This window comes from Nerophis ophidion, linkage group LG23, assembly GCF_033978795.1.
Source record: "Nerophis ophidion isolate RoL-2023_Sa linkage group LG23, RoL_Noph_v1.0, whole genome shotgun sequence".
In the NCBI taxonomy this organism is placed as follows: Eukaryota; Metazoa; Chordata; class Actinopteri; order Syngnathiformes; family Syngnathidae; genus Nerophis; species Nerophis ophidion.
In genome coordinates this window covers 23,290,450-23,311,728 of record NC_084633.1, presented here as the reverse complement: position 1 = coordinate 23,311,728, position 21,279 = coordinate 23,290,450, and the positions used below count along the sequence as shown (strand labels likewise).

The 21,279-nt window shown below is 40.2% G+C and overlaps 1 protein-coding gene across 1 annotated transcript in view; it reads left to right on the top strand.

The window, feature by feature from the left end:
- The first annotated feature begins 148 nt into the window (after positions 1 to 148).
- LOC133541801 (zinc finger and SCAN domain-containing protein 2-like) overlaps positions 149 to 21,279 on the top strand; it is a 39,181-nt gene continuing 18,050 nt past the window's right edge. The window contains exons 1-3 of the mRNA XM_061885400.1: positions 149 to 273; positions 1,846 to 2,068; positions 8,800 to 10,070. Coding sequence (XP_061741384.1) covers positions 1,846 to 2,068; positions 8,800 to 10,070 — 1,494 coding nt within the window. The 5' untranslated portion in view covers positions 149 to 273. The remainder of the gene's footprint in view (positions 274 to 1,845; positions 2,069 to 8,799; positions 10,071 to 21,279) is intronic.

Below are 21,279 nucleotides of genomic sequence, written 5' to 3'. Positions count from 1 at the left end.
ACACGTGTTTCACTGGGACAATAGTGAGTGGTACACACTTCCTTCAAACACGCGTTTCACTGGGACACTAGTGAGTGGTGCACACTTCCTTCAAACACGTGTTTCACTGGGACAATAGTGAGTGGTGCACACTTCCTTCAAACACGTGTTTCACTGGGACAATAGTGAGTGGTGCACACTTCCTTCGCCCGGCCACAGAAGACAAAAAAGAGTTGCTGGTGTAACAATAGGAAGAATATATTCCACTCCTCTCTTGTACACGCGGCTTATGAGGTAATATACATGATATATTTTCATATTATTTATCTTATTTACCTCATATGTTGTTCGAAGCTAACGTGCTAGCTTTAGCCCGCTAGCAGGCCTTTGTCGCAAATGCGAGCGTTTTTTTTTTGAGGAGTGTATTTTATATGTTCTATGTAAGAATTATATTGACTTATTTAATACTTTTAACAGTATTTTTGTTGTATATTACAGTCACGCTTAACATCATTGAATATTTGTTACTAGAAAGAAACGAACGTCTCGAAATTTAAGTCTGGAATAAGTCACATGGTATAATAATAATAATAATAATACATTTTATTTGGTATAGCGCTTTTCAGTGCACTCAAAGATGCTTTACAGGATGAACAAAAAATATTATTGTTATTGTAATGACAGTGTAATATAATGTATTATTGCAGTGGTCTGCTTTATGTTGGTGTCAACTTTATTAGCAATAAATACAAATGATGTTTGCACGCACTTCTATTACCTTGATAACATCCATCCATCCATTTTTCTACCGCTTGTCCCTATTTGGTGTTGCGGGGGGGGGTGTTGGAGCCTATCTCAGCTGCATTGGGTGGACGTATCATGGAAATTAAATCAACTGATGTTTGTTATTACGAATACACTATTGGCACAATTGTAAGTGATTAATGCTTATTCAGTCAGACTAAAACAAATATTTATTAAATAAATGTTAAATATTAAAAAATAGCTTTAATGTACTGCACACAAAATGAATTTGCATCAATATTTTGTTTGTAATCGGAACATGAGGTACCCAAATATTCTAAATATTTGTTTATATTTATAAATGTATATATATATATATATACTCGCTGGCACTTGTTCCACGTGCTTTGCTGCACTTCTGTTTGTTTTCTGTTGGGTTAAAAATGTTGCTTTCGCAGAAGAAAGTTAAAGTAGCAATGATTGTCACACACACACACTAGGTGTGGTGAAATGTGTCCTCTGCATTTGACCCATCCCCTTGATCACCCCCCGGGAGGTGAGGGGAGCAGTGAGCAGCAGCAGTGCTGCGCCCGGGAATCATTTATGGTGATTTAACCCCCAATCACAACCCTTGATGCTGAGTGCCAAGCAGGGAGGTAATGGAGAACAAGGAGAGGATATTGCGCATAAAAGTAAAGCCAACCGACCACAGCTCTGTAGTCCTGGTCACCGTTGACGTGAGGTGGGACTATTTTGGAGGTGCACGTCAAGGTTGGCTGGTAGGTTGGTAGTGGGAGGAGCCAGTTGGCGTCACTTGATGCTGCAGCACAATGAAACTTTTATACGTGCAGACTGACTTCATGCAGTCATGACGGTATTAAAATCCCAGCAGGAGGTTTTCTATAAGTTGTTACTTTTTCATCAATAATTAATGTAAATGCAGAAAACAGGATCAATGACACAATTCATAATAATCAATAACTGATGATTATTCCATGTGTAGAAGAACATCACTACAAAGTGGTGTCAGTCCACTTGGAAAATATTATATTTGATAGACTAAAAAATATTTGACACATCTGAGCTGAAGTTTGTTTGTGTTGTCTTGCGGACGTCCAACAGATGAACGCTCGTCAAGAAGAACGTCTCCCTCAGCAGCAGGAGGATCCACAGCCCCCCCACATTAAAGAGGAAGAGGAGGAAGTGTGGATCAGTCAGGAGGGAGAGTGTCCTGTAGGGCAGGAGGAGGCTGATGTCAGCAAGTTTCCACTGACTGTTGTCTCTGTGAAGACTGAAGAGCATGAAGACAAACCACCTGAGTCCTCACAGCTTCATCACAGTCCAAGTAAGCACAACATCCACATATCATCTAATACAATGTTTGTGACACATGTTCATCCGGGGGACACATTTATCACTAAAGATGGAGATATACTGTATTTTCCGCACTATAAGGCGCACCGGATTATAAGGTGCACCTTCAATGATTGGCCTATTTTAAAACTTTGTTCATATATAAAGCACACCGCATTATAAGGTGCATAGAATAGATGGAACAGTAAAGTTAAAGTTAAAGTACCAATGATTGTCACACACACTCTTGGTGTGGTGAAATTATTCTCTGCATTTGACTCATCACCCTTGATCACGCCCTGGGAGGTGAGGGGAGCAGTGGGCAGCAGTGGTGCCGCGCCCGGAAATAATTTTTGGTGATTTAACCCCCAATTCCAACCCTTGATGCTGAGTGCCAAGCAGGGAGGTAATGAGTCCCATTTTTATATTCTATAGTATGAGTCAGCCGGGGTTTGAACTCACAACCTATCGATCTCAGGGCGGACACTCTAACCACTAGGCCACTGAGTAGAGGCTGGGGTCACGTTATGCATCCTTTACATCAGGGGTGTCAAACGTAAAGCCCGCGGGCCGGATCAGGTCCTCAAACCGGTTTTATCCGGCCCGCGGGATGAGGTGGCTAAGTATGAAAATGAGCCAAAATGTTTGAATGAAAGAAACTGCTGTTCTAAATGTGTCCACTAGATGTCGCAATAACAATTTTTGTGTATTTTTGTAGATGATGCTACATATCTAAAAACACAAAAAACACACATGATTTTAGTGCACCAGTAGACAAAAATGATCAACGTACATAAATAACATCCTGTAATTTGATTTTAATTTTTTTTTTTTTATCTTGATGGATGGAACATTAACACCAACGAGTTGATTGATGAACCTTATCACATAATTTAATCAGAAAGTATAGATAACAAATAAAGATAGAATACTATCAACAGCAACATATAAATGTAAAAAAAAAAAAAAAAAAATTCAGAATGTGCTTGTTCTATTTTCGAAAAAAAGAAAACAATCCGAAGTTGTCTTTACTTTTAAGTTATTGTGCCGTGATTTTACCAGTCCGGCCCACTTGGGAGTAGATTTCTCTCCATGTGGCCCCCCACCTAAAATGTTTGACACCCCTGCTTTGGAGGGAGCTGAGCTAAAGGGAATGTCAACAAAACAGTCAGATAGGTCAGTCAAACTTTATTAATAGATTACAAACCAGCGTTCTGACTGCTCCGTTCACTCCCAAAATGAATAAACAGCTGTTTTATTATTTTCCCCGATTCAATAAACAGGTAAAAAACAGTCTGATACTGTTACGGTAAATCAAAGGTTAGTGCAATCACAATATAGTAACACTGGAAATAGTGCAAAGCAATAATATATCAATAACTCAACGTTGCTCAAACCCTAATGTCACAAAACACAAAATAAACATGTAAAGCTCACTTTATTAAGTTATTCCTCATCCACTAATCCCTCTAATTCTTCTTCCTCAGTGTTCCAATCAAACAGTTGGGCGTATACAACATCCAACATGTCTCGTCAAAGTCGTCATTAAATGAGTCATTGTCGTTGCAGTTAATGTTAAATTCTCTCGCTGCTGCTCTATTCCCGTCTTCTACTGTGTGACTGATCTCCTTGAGTTTAAACTCTGCATGGTAGGAGCCATTTTGGAGTCTTTACACACAGAAACGGCATGCCTCCCGCAGTCATGTATCCCAGCATGCACCGCGCACTTCTTCTTCTATGGGGGAAATTAAGGTTGGCGGCTGTAGAAGAAGAAGCGCACTTCTTCTTCTACGGGGCAAAATAAGGTCGGCGGCTCAAAAAGAAAAAGAAGCGCACTTCTTCTACGGGGGAAAATGAAGTTGGCAGCTGCTTACCGTAGTTGCGAGACCTCCATCTGTCAGGTTCAAACATTGATGTCATCTATTAAACAGGACAAAAAGGCAAAGAATCAAACAGAGACAGAATTCAATTTATACTCGGATCCGAGGAGAGGCATGGCCATTGTACTGCCTGTACAAATCCTGCACCATGCTCTGCCCCAAGATCGTTCTCGTGGTTCTTTATTTGATTTTCACCCCCCTCCTTCCCACAGCTGCTTCCTCATGGAAGTGGGTCATGACCAGCATTGCCTTCGGTTCCCGAACAGATCAAAGAAAATCCCATAAAATAGATCACAGAGAGTCCCATAAAATAGATCAAAGAGGGTTCGTAAAAATACTTAAAAGAGTTTCTCTGGAAGTTGGGCAGATTCTGCCATCTGTCCGCCTGGAAGTCCAGCATTCTTCTTGGAAAGCTCCAGCCTTTTTTCTTCTCGTCAGGAACACAATGTAATACAAGGTTTTATTTGATAATTTACACAGAATTTTTCTGACATTCCCCCCTGTTTATCAAATAAATTCCCCATAATCTTCGTATCCCTAATAACTTCTTCTTGCGATTTTCAGTTATTGTTTAATTTCCCTTGAAACAAGCTATGTTTACACTCAGAATTGAACATCAATTTTTCCCTCATAATTATCAATCAATCAATCAATGTTTACTTATATAGCCCTAAATCACTAGTGTCTCAAAGGGCTGCACAAACCACAACACAAACCACTACGACATTCTCGATCAAGGAAAACTCACACTCAGTGGGACGTCGGTGACAATGATGACTATGAGAACCTTGGAGAGGACGAAAGCAATGGATGTCGAGCGGGTCTAACATGATACTGTGAAAGTTCAATCCATAATGGATCCAACACGGCCGCGAGAGTCCAGTCCAAAGCGGATCCAACACAGCAGCGAGAGTCCCGTCCACAGCGGAGCCAGCAGGAAACCATCCCAAGCGGAGGCGGATCAGCAGCGCAGATATGTCCCAAGCCGATACATAGGCAAGCGGTCCATCCTGGGTCCCGACTCTGGACGAGCGGTCCATCCTGGGTCCCGACTCTGGACAGCCAGTACGTTCCATGGCCATCGGACCAGACCCCCTCTACAAGGGAAAGTGGGACATAGGAGAAAAAGAAAAGAAACGGCAGATCAACTGGTCTAAAAAGGGAGTCTATTTAAAGGCTAAAGTATACAAATGAGTTTTAAGGTGAGACTTAAATGCTTTTACTGAGGTGGCATCTCCAACTGTTACCGGGAGGGCATTCCAGAGTACTGGAGCCCGAATTGAAAACGCTCTACAGCCCGCAGACTTTTTTTGGGCTTTGGGGATCACTAATAAGCCGGAGTCCTTTGAACGCAGATTTCTTGCCGGGACATATGGTACAATACAATCGGCAAGATAGGATGGAGCTAGACCGTGTAGTATTTTATACGTAAGTAGTAAAACCTTAAAGTCACATCTTAAGTGCACAGGAAGCCAGTGCAGGTGAGCCAGTATAGGTATATATGTATGTATATATGTATATAAAGGTATATACAGTATAGGTATATATGTATGTATATATGTATATAAAGGTATATACAGTATAGGTATATATGTATGTATATATGTATATAAAGGTATATACAGTCCAGGCGTAATGTGATCAAACTTTCTTGTTCTTGTCAAAAGTCTAGCAGCCGCATTTTGTACCAACTGTAATCTTTTAATGCGAGACATGGGGAGACCCGAAAATAATACGTTACAGTAATCGAGGCGAGACGTAACAAACGCATGGATAATGATCTCAGCGTCTTTAGTGGACAGAATGGAGCGAATTTTAGCGATATTGCGGAGATGAAAGAAGGCCGTTTTAGTAACGCTTTTAATGTGTGCCTCAAAGGAGAGAGTTGGGTCGAAGATAATACCCAGATTCTTTACCGTGTCGCCTTGTTTAATTGTTTGGTTGTCAAATGTTAGAGTTGTATTATTAAATAGAGTTCGGTGTCTAGCAGGACCGATAATCAGCATTTCCGTTTTTTTGGCGTTGAGTTGCAAAAAGTTAGCGGACATCCATTGTTTAATTTCATTAAGACACGCCTCCAGCTGACTACAATCCGGCGTGTTGGTCAGCTTTAGGGGCATGTAGAGTTGGGTGTCATCAGCATAACAGTGAAAGCTAACACCGTATTTGCGTATGATGTCACCTAGCGGCAGCATGTAGATGCTGAAGAGTGCAGGGCCAAGGACCGAACCCTGGGGAACTCCACACGTTACCTTAACATAGTCCGAGGTCACATTGTTATGGGAAACACACTGCATCCTATCAGTAAGATAAGAGTTAAACCAAGACAGGGCTAAGTCTGACATACCAATTCGTGTTTTGATACGTTTTAATAAAATATTATGATCGACAGTATCGAAAGCAGCGCTAAGATCGAGGAGCAGCAACATAGATGACTCATCAGAATCCATCGTTAGCAATAGATCATTAGTCATTTTTGCGAGGGCTGTGGAGTGATTTGCCGTGAAACCGGATTGAAAGGTTTCACATAGATTGTTAGACACTAAGTGTTCATTTAACTGCTCCGCAACAATTTTTTCAAGGATTTTCGAAATAAAGGGAAGGTGAGACATCGGTCGGTAGTTTACCATGAGGTCAGGATCGAGGTTAGGTCTTTTAAGAAGAGGATGAATAACCGCTTTTTTGAATGCTAGGGGAACAGTGCCCGAGGAAAGTGATAAGTTTATAATATTTAGCACTGATGAACCTAATAATACAAAGAGCTCCTTGATCAGTTTCCCAGGAAGTGGAAATGCACCCCCATACCTTCACAGATGCTGGCTTTTGAACTTTGCGTCGATAACAGTCTGGATGGTTCACTTCCCCTTTGGTCCGGATGACACAGTGTCAAATATTTCGTAAAACAATTTGAAATGTGGACTCGTCAGACCACAGGACACTTTTCCTATTTGCATCAGTCCATCTTAGATGATCTCGGGCCCAGAGAAGCCGGCGGCGTTTCTGGATGTTGTTGATAAATGGCTTCCGCTTTGCATAGTAGAGCTTTAAGTTGCACTTACAGATGTACCGACCAACTGTATTTAGTGACAGTGGTTTTCTGAAGTGTTCCTGAGCCCATGTGGTGATTTCATTTAGAGATTCGTGATCGAAAGTCACGGTCATTCAATGTTGGTTTCCGGCCATGCCGCTTACGTGGAGTGATTTATTCAGATTCTCTGAACCTTTTGATGATATTATGGAGCACAGATGTTGAAATCCCTAAATTTCTTGCAATGTCACTTTGAGAAAGGTTGTTCTTAAACTGTTTGACTATTTGCTCACGCAGTTGTGGACAAAGGGGTGTACCTCGCCCCATCCTTTCTTGTGAAAGACTGAGCATTTTTTGGGAAGCTGTTTTTATACCCAATCATGGCACCCACCTGTTCCCAATTAGCCTGCACACCTGTGGGATGTTCCAAATAAGTGTTTGATGAGCATTCCTCAACTTTATCAGTATTTATTGCCACCTTTCCCAACTTCTTGGTCACATGTTGCTGGCATCAAATTCTAAATTTAATGATTTGCAAAAAAAAATGTTTATGAGTTTGAACATCAAATGTGTTGTCTTTGTAGCATATTCAACTGAATATGGGTTGAAAATGATTTGCAAATCATTGTATTCCGTTTATATTTACATCTAACACAATTTCCAATCTCATATGGAAACAGGGTTTGTACAAAACACACACACACACACACACACACACACACACACACACACACACACACATACATACTGTACATTCTTGTATGTGTGACCTTCTTGAGACCTCTGAAAAATGCCGACCTATTTAGGTTTACCCTTTTTAGATATATCAAGATTTATATTTACAACATTATTAATATATACATACTATTCCAATATAAAAAAATAAGCTTTTTGTAAATTTCTTTTGGATTCTGTTTTTTAACTGGTTTTTATTTTACATTATGTGGGCTCTACCGAGGATGTCGTTGTGGTTTGTGTTGTGGTTTGTGCAGCCCTTTGAGACACTAGTGTTTTAGGGCTATATAAATAATCATTGATTGATACATTATTTATTTGATGTTATTACGATCTCTCTCTCTCTTTCTCTCTGTGTGTGTAAACATATATTTTTTAATCATTTTGGCCAAAAGGGTCACATTTCAATGTCTTACATACACTTGTTATTTCATATGTTGCTCAGAAGGGGAACACATTCAAAACTGACACACAGTCAATTTGAAAAATTCCTCCTTTTTGGGACCACCCTCATTTTGATAGATTTCACCACCGGGGGTGCAAATGAGACATTCTCTATTCGATGCAATGGTTTTCCGTATAGGGACCATGATGTATGTCCTAACTTGTTCACACCTGCTCATACGGAAGCTACTTATCCTTGATGGATTCTCAAGAATGGTAGAAATAAAATAAATGAATAAATACATACAGTGGATTGCGGGGACCCCTTGAGGTAGTTGTAAGGTATCCCCAGCTGAATGACAGGTAGTTAACAGCAATGGAACCTCACTGGGTCCATGTGTACACTCTCAGTTACATTAACATTGATATTATACATGTGGGCCAATAGATAGAAATGCTGTTAAATGTAGCTTTGATGTGGCAAGCTACTTTTGCAGTGTAGCGTGTAGTGTAGCTTGCTACAATTCTCTGAGGATAGCTTTGCTACATTTAATGGAGAGTAACTTGTAGCTTAGCTTACTACATATTCCAGGTCGCTTGCCCATCACTGTCTGTTTGGCCTAGCTCACATGTGAATAGTTTGAATACTGCAAACTTCAATAGAGTAACACCTCATTTGTGTTTTATGTTCTGCAGACGTCCAGCAGGTGTCAGCAGAGAGTCATGAAGAGATTCCCTCCAAGCAGCAGGAGTGGAGCTCCAGTGTGGGACAGAAGGAGCTACAGGCCCCCTCCCACGTTAAAGAGGAAGAGGAGGAACTGTCGAAGCAGCTTCAAAGGTTGGTGGAGGATAATGATGAAGATGAAGCTCAGTCCTTACAGCTTCATCACAGTCAAAGTGAGGAGAACAGAGGGGCGGAGCTTGTAAGTCAACACATCACAGAAGCTGATGGAGAGCATTGTGAAGATATAAAGTCGGAACCAGACAGCATCTTTGCTCCACTGTCAGACATGGACCACATGATGTCAGACTCTTGTGATCACAGTGACCACATTCAAGAACCTTTGGAGAGTAAAAATGACTCTAAAGGTGATACGAGACATCACACTAACAACAAAGACTCTGACTGCTCTGAATGTGGGAAATCATTTAGACTGAAGAGTGATTTTACAAGACACATGAGAATACATACTGGAGAGAAACCTTTTACTTGCTCTGTTTGTAAGAAAAGTTTCTCCACAAAGCAACACATGACCACACACATGAGAACACACACCGGAGAGAAACCTTTTACTTGCTCTGTTTGTAAGAAGAGTTTCTCCGTTAAGCCTGCCATGACCAGACACATGAGAACACACACTGGAGAGAAACTTTTTACTTGCTCTCTTTGTAAGAAGAATTTCTCCAGAAAGTCTAACATGACCGAACACATGAGAACACATACTGGAGAGAAACCTTTTACTTGCTCTGTTTGTAAGAAGCGTTTCTCCACAAAGCAGCATATGATCACACACATGCAAACACATACTGGAGAGAAACCTTTTACTTGCTCTGTTTGTAATAAGTGTTTTTCCAGAAACCCTGACATCTCCATACACATGAGAACACACACTGGAGAGAAACCTTTTACTTGCTCTGTTTGTCAGAAGAGTTTCTCCACAAAGTCTAACATGACCTCACACATGAGAACACATACTGGAGAGAAACCTTTTACTTGCTCTGTTTGTAAGAAGACTTTCTCTACAAAGCCTAAGATGTCCGCACACATGAGAACACATACTGGCGAGAAACCTTTTACTTGCCCTGTTTGTAAGAAGCATTTCTCCACAAAGCTTGTCATGACCAGACACATGAGAACACACACTGGAGAGAAACCATTTAGTTGCAATGTGTGTGATAAGATGTTCCGGCATAAGTGTCAGGACAGTAAACACAAGTGTGTAACAGTCATGGAAGCTGCAGGGATTTAAAAACACTTAGTGATTGTGCTAAATGTACTTTAAAAACACAGCATGTTTAATATGAATGTATATTTGATGTTGTATGTAGTGCCTCTCATCTTCTACTGTTAAATTTAAAGGCCTACTGAAAGCCACTACTAGCGACCACGCAGTCTGATAGTTTATATATCAATGATGAAATATTAACATTGCAACACATGCCAATACGGCCGCTTTAGTTTACTAAATTGCAATTTTAAAGGGGAACATTATCAGCAGACCTATTTAAGCATCAATATATCAATCAATCAATCAATGTTTACTTATTTAGCCCTAAATCACTAGTGTCTCAAAGGGCTGCACAAACCACCACGACATCCTCGGTAGGCCCACATAAGGGCAAGGAAAACTCACACCCAGTGGGACATCGGTGACAATAATGATCCAGTGGGACGTCTGTGACAATAATGATTATGAGAACCTTAGAGAGGAGGAAAGCAATGGATGTCGAGCGGGTCTAACATGATACTGTGAAAGTTCAATCCACAATGGATCCAACATAGTCGCGAGAGTCCAGTCCAAAGCGGGTCCAACTCAGCAGCGAGAGTCCCGTTCACAGCGGAGCCAGCAGGAAACCATCCCAAGCGGAGACGGATCAGCAGCGCAGAGATGTCGAGGCGGATCAGCAGCGCAGAGATGTCCCCAGCCGATACACAGGCAAGCAGTACATGGCCACCGGATCGGACCGGACCCCCTCCACAGGGGAGAGTGGGACATAGAAGAAAAAGAAAAGAAACGGCAGATCAACTGGTCTAAAAAGGGAGTCTATTTAAAGGCTACAGTATACAAATGAGTTTTAAGGTGAGACTTAAATGTTTCTACTGAGGTGGCATCTCGAACTGTTACCGGGAGGGCATTCCAGAGTACTGGAGCCCGAACGGAAAACGCTCTATAGCCCGCAGACTTTTTTTGGGCTTTGGGAATCACTAACAAGCCGGAGTCCTTTGAAGGCAGATTTCTTGCCGGGACATATGGTACAATACAATCGGCAAGATAGGATGGAGCTAGACCGTGTAGTATTTTATACGTAAGTAGTAAAACCTTAAAGTCACATCTTAAGTGCACAGGAAGCCAGTGCAGGTGAGCCAGTATAGGTATATATGTATGTATATATGTATATAAAGGTATATACAGTACAGGCGTAATGTGATCAAACTTTGTTGTTCTTGTCAAAAGTCTAGCAGCCGCATTTTGTACCAACTGTAATCTTTTAATGCTAGACATGGGGAGACCCGAAAATAATACGTTACAGTAGTCGAGGCGAGACGTAACAAACGCATGGATAATGATCTCAGCGTCTTTAGTGGACAGAATGGAGCGAATTTTAGCGATATTACGGAGATGAAAGAAGGCCGTTTTAGTAACGCTTTTAATGTGTGCCTCAAAGGAGAGAGTTGGGTCGAAGATAATACCCAGATTCTTTACCGTGTCGCCTTGTTTAATTGTTTGGTTGTCAAATGTTAGAGTTGTATTATTAAATAGAGTTCGGTCTTGATGATGCAGAAAAAAAGACCATATGTTTTTTTAACCCATTTCGGAACTCTAAAAGGGTGAATTTGGCGATTTAAACGCCTTTCAATTGTTCGCTGTCGGAGCAATGACCTTTCACCCGTGACGTTACAACGGGAAGCAATCCGCCATTTTCTCCACCACATTACACACACAAGTCAAATCAGCTCTGTTATTTTCCGTTTTTTCTACTGTTTTCCGTGCCTTGGAGACATCATGCCTCGTCGGTGTGTTGTCGGAGGGTGTAACAACACTAACAGGGACGGATTAAAGTTGACTTACGTGGAGTGTGCATCGATTAGCATGGCGTGCTAATCGATGTTAACATGCTATTTAGGCTAGCTGTATGTACATATTGCATCGTTATGCCTCATTTGTAACTATATTTGCATCCAGCCTTTCCCTCCACCCACATTTAATGCCAAACAAACACATACCAATTGACGGATTCCAGTACACCAGTGGTCAAAAGATGCGAAAGTCCCTTGTTTGTTCTGCACATTTTACCGACGACAGCTATGCTACGACAGATGGCACAGAGATGTGTGGATATCCTGCGACACTCAAAGCAGATGCATTTCCAACGATAAAGACAACGAAATCACAAAGGTGAGTTTTGTTGATGTTATTGACTTATGTGCTAATCAGACATATTTGGTCACGGCATGACTGCTAGCTAATCCATGTTAACATGCTATTTAGGCTAGCTGTATGTACATTTGTAGCTATATTTGCCTCCAGCCTTTCCCTCCACCCACATGTTATGCCAAACAAACTTTTACCAATCGATGGATTTAAGTTGCTCCAGTGGTCAAAAGATGCAATCGTTGGTTAGAAGGCGATCGCCGAATAACTTCTAAAGCTATTCGCTCAATAGCTTCAGTTTCTTCTTCAATTTCGCTTTCGCTATCTGCCTCCACACTCCAACCATCCGTTTCAATACATGCGTAATCTGTTAAATCACCTAAATCGCTGAAATCCACGTCTGAATCCGAGCTAATGTTGCTATATCTTGCTGTTCTATCCACCATGTTTGGTTGTATTGGCGTCACTATGTGACGTCACAGGAAAATGGACGGTGGATTTACAGATAGCGAAAATCAGGCTTTTTAAACCCTTTTTTGGGATATTCCATGATTGGTAAAATTTTGAAAAAAACTTCGAAAAATAAAATAAGCCACTGCGAACTGATTTTTATTGGTTTCAACGCTTCTGAAATTGTGATAATGTTACCCTTTAAATTTCCCTTGAGTTTCTTGTTAAAGGGGAACATTATCACAATTTCAAAAGGGTTAAAAACAATAAAAATTAGTTCCCAGTGGCATGTTGTTTTTTTTGAAGTTTTTTTCAAAATTTTGCCGGTCTCCGAATATCCCTAAAAAAAGCTTCAAAGTGCTTGATTTTTGCTATTTGCGATGCCACTGTCCATTTCCCTGTGACGTCATACAGTGCTGCCAATGTAAACAAACAATGGCGAATAGCACAGCAAGATATAGCGACATTAGCTCTGATTTTGACTCGGATTTCAGCGATTTAAGCGATTCAACAGATTACGCATGTATTGAAACGGATGGTTGGAGTATGAAAGTATTGAAGAAGAAACTGAAGCTATTGAGTGAATAGCTATTGACGCTATTCATAGCCATAGCATGGCCGAATAGCTGCGTCACATTCTGATGTCATCCCCTCCAGAGCGATAAACAGAAAGGCGTTTAATTCGCCAGAATTCACCCATTTAGAGTTCGGAAATCGGTTAAAAAAATATATGGTATTTTTTCTGCACCATCAAGGTATATATTGACGCTTACATAGGTCTGCTGATAATGTTCCCCTTTAAAAACGTTGCGGAATGATGACTCATACGCGTGACATCACCTGTTGGAGGGGACATGTTAGCGTAGCACCAAACACGGCTAAAAGTCGTCTCTTTTCATCGTGCAATTACAAAGTATTTTGGACACCTGTGTTGCTGAATCTTTTGCAATTTGTTCATTTAATAATGGAGATTATAAAGAAGAATGCTGTTAGTGGAAAGCGGTGGATTGCAGCTGTCTTTAGCACCGAGACACAGCCGGTGTTTCTTTGTTTGTTTTTAACACAGAGCGGTCAAGCGAACATGTTTTCTCTACGTCAACCAGCATGTTTTTGGATGGGAAAATTGTGATATATATCTTACCGGAGAAATCATTGGATTATTCGTCGTTCTGCAGCAGCTGTGAGCTTGGCTCCTCGGCTTCTCTCTGAGACACAGTGTGTTCACCGCAGCCATCCGACCTCGAGGTATGCCTTTACAATCTTTAAAACCTCACTAAAACACTATTAAAACAATAAGCAGATAAGGGATTTTCCAGAATTATCCTACTAAATGTGTCTAATTACATCTGAAACGCTCACACTGCCGTCGCCCGGAGCCGTCACATTTTTTTTTTTTTTTGCCATTTTTTCTTCTAGTCCTTTACTTTCAATATCCTAATTCACAAATCTTTCATCCTCGCTCAAATTAATGGGGAAATTGTCGCTTTCTCTGTCCAAATTGCTCTTACTGCTGGTGGCTCCCATTAAAAACAATGTGAATATGTCTGGAGTCCTACAACTCGTGAAGTCACGCACACATACTTCCGGTACAGGCAGGGCTTTTTTATTAGCGACCAATAGTTGCGAACTTTATCGTGAATGTTCTCTACTAAATCATTTCAGCAAAAATATGGCAATATCGCGAAATGATCAAGTATGAAACATAGAATAGACCTGCTATCCCCGTTTAAATAAGAAAATCTCATTGAAAATCTCTACTGAAATGAGATGTTCTTATTTAAACGGGGATAGCAGGTCCATTCTATGTGTCATACTTCATCATTTAATTTTGCGATATTGCCATATTTTTGCTGAAAGGATTTAGTAGAGAACATCGACGATAAAGTTCGCAACTTTTGGTCGCTAATAGAAAAGCCTTGCCTTTACCGGAAGTATGTGCGCGTGATGTCACGAGTTGCAGGGTTCCACACATATTCACATTGTTTTTAATGGGAGCCACCAGCAGTAAGAGCAATTCGAACCGAGAAAGCAACAATTTCCCCATTAATTTGAGTGAGGATGAAAGATTCTTGAATTAGGATATTGAAAGTGAAGGAATAGAAAGGAAAAAAAAAAAGTGACAGCTCCGGGCGACGGCAGTGTGAGCGTTTCAGATGCAATTAGACACATTTACTAGGATAATTCTGAAAGATCCCTTATCTGCTTATTGTTTTAATAGTGTTTTAGTGAGGTTTTAAAGATTGTAAAGGCATACCTCGAGTCTAAGAGAGAAGCCGAGGAGCCAAACTCACAGCTGCTGCAGAACGACAAATAATCCACTGATGTCTTCGGTAAGATATATATCACCATTTTCCCATCCAAAAACTTGCTGGTTGACGTAGAGAAAACATGTTCGCTTGACCGCTCTGCTTTCACAACAAACAAAGAAACACCGGCTGTGTCTCGGTGCTAAAGACAGCTGCAATCCACCACTTTCCACCAACAGCATTCTTCTTTATAGTCTCCATTATTAATTGAACAAATTGCAAAAGATTCAGCAACATAGATGTCCAAAATTCTCAGTAATTATGCGATTAAAGCAGACAACTTTTAGCCGTGTGTGTGCGCAGCGCTAATATTTCCTGACAGTCCTTAACGTAACGCGTATACGTCATCATTCCGCAACATTTTCAACAAGAAACTCCCGGGAAATGTAAAATTGCAATTTAGTAAACTAAAAAGGCCGTATTGGCATGTGTTGCAATGTTAATATTTCATCATTGATATATAAACTATCAGACTGCGTGGTGGGTAGTAGTGGCTTTCAGTAGGCCTTTAGGTCGGGGTCTGATCATGACTAGTCATAAATATCGACACCAACATCGCCCCCTTGTGGTGGAAAATTATAACAGTCATAACTTCCTTCCACATGCTCCAATCTTCCTGATTTGTTTTATGGTGGGTGAAGATCATTGTCATTCTACATCCTGTGCGCAAATTCAAAATGACATTTTTCATACTCAACACATTTTCTAACAGAATCTTGTTAATATGCTCAATAAGGTTCTATTCAAATGTAATACAAGTAATACGTAAGACTTTATTTGCACACTTAAGGAGATAAGTTTCCAGGTAAAAAAAGATGCTACCTCGCTAAAAAGATTAATTGTTAATCAATTTATTTTCCATGAATTAATTTACATCCAGAACACACATTGTTAAATTTCTTATTATATTATAATCATTACTATAATTGAATGTAAGTTTGTGTAAAATATTTTCACACAACAAAGTGTGAATACATGTTGTAAAGTGTGCGGTTGAGTTATAATTGATATAATACAATTAGGTATGGCAAATGCATTTTGTTTACTTGCCAACTATTCAAATTATATTTAATATACATATTTATATAATGTCATGTAATATGACTTCAACATTATTTATGTTAATATAAGAGTTTAATTGCTAGCCAGTTCTACTTCAGAGTATTTATTTTATTTTGTTATTGAACAATTAAACATACATAAACAATGTTTAGACACATTAAGGTACTTTCAATACAATATGAGTCAATGTTTTTTCAATATTTTACTCAGCAATATAAAAAACATCACATTAAATCCAATCCTCTTACAAACAAAACCCGTTAAAGAAAGTAAAAGTAAATATGAGAGACCATTCGAATAAGATTAAAATAAAATATATATAAATAAATGATACACTTAAATTATTTCAGTAAATATAATAAGGGCTTTTTCTATTTTGTACAATCTTCCTAGATTGAATTAATAAATTCAAATCATTAACACAATGTTAGAATTTGGATTTCACTTTAAGAAAGACACTTTTGTGTATGAGAGCAAATGTTTCACACTTTTTAAAAATTGATATAAATTCACGACACGATCGATCCACGCATGCGCGAAGAGTACGTCACTTCCTGGACTTACAATTTGTTTTATGTCAGAGTTCATGCCAGAGGTGGGACCAAGTCATTGTTTTGCAAGTCACAAGTAAGTCTCAAGTCTTTGCCCTCAACTCTCGAGTCAAGACAGGCAAGTCCCGAGTCAAGTCCAAAGTCAAGACTGGAAAGTCTCAAGTCAAGTCCCAAGTCCTGCATTTTGAGTTTCGAGTCCTTTCAAGTCATTTTAATCACAGACTAATACATTTACACAGATTATGTATGTTTTTAAAATGCTGTATTTATTTATTAAAACCAAGTGCATTTGAAATTGCAGGAAAAAAAATAGTGCTGACCTTGCAATTCATAATAAATAACACTATTAACCAGTCATTTTAAACATTTAACTCATTGCTTTACAGAATAAACACATTTGGAAAAACAAGTTGAACTGTACTTATTTGTACAAAAGTGTTAACATTGTATTTCCATGTCATATTGCATTGTAGCTAGTTAGTTCCACAGCAGTTTCTATCCTGTTCTTACCTTATGTCATTGATCTCATCTCATACTGTTTGTGTGTTTATGTCTGCGTACACATGAAAAACATAACAAATACATGAAAATAACAATGAACAATGTACTGTTTAGATTTCAGGGCCCTATGCAAAAGCAATCTGTACACATATTCTTAATATAGTGTACATTTTAACTGACCTTTATTTGACTATGTTTGTCTTTTTGTAGGTGGCTAAAATATGCGGTGCTGCTGACCACCGTATAACCTTACGTTACCGTTTGTGATACACTGACTAACGTGACGCTATGTGTAGGTACCTCATGCAACCCTGCTTGAAAAAAATCACTTTACAAAAAGTATGAATATGGTAGCAAACTGCAGTGGATGCAACAGATTGTCGTGTTTGCAATGACGTTATAACCAGAGACATCTTATAGGTAGACGCCGCATTGGCTGCTGTGACGCGAGCAATTTGACCGCCATCTTGAAGTGGTGATGAGGAGCTGGCGAGCAGCTTAAACTGACAGTTGACAGGTAGAAAACAAAGATGCCGGGCGGTGTTCAGCGTTTTCCTGTTAATATTAGCGGACTGTTGAAAATAGGAATTGGGGGATTACTTTTCACAAGTAAGATTTAACATTAACGTACTATTGCCTTCCGCCTGATTGTAGCTGAGATAGGCACCAGTGCCCCCCGCTACCCAAAGGGAATAAGGAGTAGAAAATGGATGGATGGATGGTTGTATTTTGGGAAAAGAATATTACAACAGAGTTGTGAAGGAGCAAAGATCTTCAATATTTGTATGTGAAAATCACAAAGAAATCTTCTGGGGGAGGATGACGCCCCTACAGGTATTTGCTTTACAAACTTTCAGCCCCACCTAAAACAACATTCACCAGTTGCCAATGATTATGATGCATTCTCATTTTAGGCAAAATATAAGACATTACTTTCTTAACAGTATGTATGTAACCAGGAATAAGTTTTCAAGTAACAATATTCAAATACTAACATTGTTGGGTACAACAGAATTTAGTTTTATTCTGAATCCAGTCAAACAGATTGGTGGTTTTAGCTGATATAAAAACTTACAGGTTAAAGTTAAAGTAGCAATGATTGTCACACACACACTAGGTATGGTGAAATCTGTCTTCCGCATTTGACCCATCCCCTTGTTCACCCCCTGGGAGGTTAGGGGTGCAGTGGGCGCCCGGGAAACATTTTGGGCGATTTAACCCCCAATTCCAACCCTTGATGCTGAGTGCCAAGCAGGGAGGTAATGAGTCCCATTTTTATAGTCTTTGGTATGACTCGGCGTGTTAATATATGTTTATGTTGAAGTATTTGGCAGACGCATTTATCCAAAGTGACATACATAAAAAATACATATAAAACAATCACTGAAAACATGATCATTTAAGGGAAGAATATAATAGAATATCAATACAAAATGCCAAGACAGAATGAACTCCCTGCTGCTGCAGCAACAGAGATAGTCTATAGGTCCGTAAGATACATAGATATCTAATGTATTCATACATTTTTTATGTATAATATATGCATGTATATACATATATACATGCATGTGTTTTTTCCCCCTTCTCTGGGATTATTTTCCCAGTATTGATCTTGGACGTCTGGTCACTTATAGCATATACAAATATTCTGTTACTGTTAAGCAAACAATGAATAATAAAACACACCAAAACATGTGTCCTTTTATCATAGTTACACGTATGACGAAAATCAGTGGTTTTTAGTGAGGTAAGATTAATTAAATGCGCCGACTGTTCATTGCTCCTGCCAAATTAATTGCACTGAGTGGAGCGGATCACCACTCCAAGATGGAGGCCGACTGTTCATTGCTCCTGCCAAATTAATTGCACTGAGTGGAGCGGATCACCACTCCAAGATGGCGGCCGCGCGTCTCGTCTCCTCAGCGCCAGTAGCAGAAGTGCTCTATACCGCGTCTACTTATAAGATGACTATGGTTATAACGTTAGCAGTGAGTTTACAGCCTCACTCATTCAACTACACAGCAAATAAAAGTCACATTACTCAGCCAATAAACTTTAGCTTACAATCAAAACTTACCCTTCTTTGTGCATCTTCAAATGTCGAACGAAATTGGAAGTTGTTGCGTCTACATATTCGAACTGCATGTTTTGCATACGGCAATTCGTTTTTTGTTGACCAAGTCGTAGTTTTTTATACCCGGACGAAACCAACGTTGGCATATTTTTTTTCTCAATGGCGCGTTGTTTAAGAATTATTCTTCCTTGGTTTTCCTGCAATTTGATTGGATGAGTGCTGTGGGAGCAAAACAACAGTACTAATTTGATTGGCTGTTGTACTGCGAGCATACAAGCTGACCTGCAATGTGATTGGATGTTGTACTGAGAGCATACAAGCTGACCTGCAATGTGATTGGAATTGGATGAGTGCTGTGGGAGCAAAACAACAGTACTAATGTGATTGGCTGTTGTACTGAGATCATACAAGCTGACCTGCAATGTGATTGGCTGTTGTACTGAGAGCATACAAGCTGACCTGCAATGTGATTGGCTGTTGTACTGAGATCATACAAGCTGACCTGCAATGTGATTGGCTGTTGTACTGAGCGCATACAAGCTGACCTGCAATGTGATTGGCTGTTGTACTGAGATCATACAAGCTGACCTGCAATGTGATTGGCTGTTGTACTGAGAGCATACAAGCTGACCTGCAATGTGATTGGCTGTTGTACTGAGATCATACAAGCTGACCTGCAATGTGATTGGCTGTTGTACTGAGCGCATACAAGCTGACCTGCAATGTGATTGGCTGTTGTACTGAGAGCATACAAGCTGACCTGCAATGTGATTGGCTGTTGTACTGAGATCATACAAGCTGACCTGCAATGTGATTGGCTGTTGTACTGAGAGCATACAAGCTGACCTGCAATGTGATTGGCTGTTGTACTGAGAGCATACAAGCTGACCTGCAATGTGATTGGCTGTTGTACTGAGCGCATACAAGCTGACCTGCAATGTGATTGGCTGTTGTACTGAGCGCATACAAGCTGACCTGCAATGTGATTGGCTGTTGTACTGAGAGCATACAAGCTGACTTGCAATGTGATTGGCTGTTGTACTGAGAGCATACAAGCTGACCTGCAATGTGATTGGCTGTTGTACTGAGATCATACAAGCTGACCTGCAATGTGATTGGCTGTTGTACTGAGCGCATACAAGCTGACCTGCAATGTGATTGGCTGTTGTACTGAGAGCATACAAGCTGACTTGCAATGTGATTGGCTGTTGTACTGAGAGCATACAAGCTGACCTGCAATGTGATTGGCTGTTGTACTGAGATCATACAAGCTGACCTGCAATGTGATTGGCTGTTGTACTGAGCGCATACAAGCTGACCTGCAATGTGATTGGCTGTTGTACTGAGCGCATACAAGCTGACCTGCAATGTGATTGGCTGTTGTACTGAGAGCATACAAGCTGACTTGCAATGTGATTGGCTGTTGTACTGAGAGCATACAAGCTGACCTGCAATGTGATTGGCTGTTGTACTGAGAGCATACAAGCTGACCTGCAATGTGATTGGCTGTTGTACTGAGATCATACAAGCTGACCTGCAATGTGATTGGCTGTTGTACTGAGAGCATACAAGCTGACCTGCAATGTGATTGGCTGTTGTACTGAGATCATACAAGCTGACCTGCAATGTGATTGGCTGTTGTACTGAGCGCATACAAGCTGACCTGCAATGTGATTGGCTGTTGTATTGAGCGCATACAAGCTGACCTGCAATGTGATTGGCTGTTGTACTGAGATCATACAAGCTGACCTGCAATGTGATTGGCTGTTGTACTGAGCGCATACAAGCTGACCTGCAATGTGATTGGCTGTTGTACTGAGAGCATACAAGCTGACTTGCAATGTGATTGGCTGTTGTACTGAGAGCATACAAGCTGACCTGCAATGTGATTGGCTGTTGTACTGAGATCATACAAGCTGACCTGCAATGTGATTGGCTGTTGTACTGAGCGCATACAAGCTGACCTGCAATGTGATTGGCTGTTGTACTGAGCGCATACAAGCTGACCTGCAATGTGATTGGCTGTTGTACTGAGAGCATACAAGCTGACTTGCAATGTGATTGGCTGTTGTACTGAGAGCATACAAGCTGACCTGCAATGTGATTGGCTGTTGTACTGAGATCATACAAGCTGACCT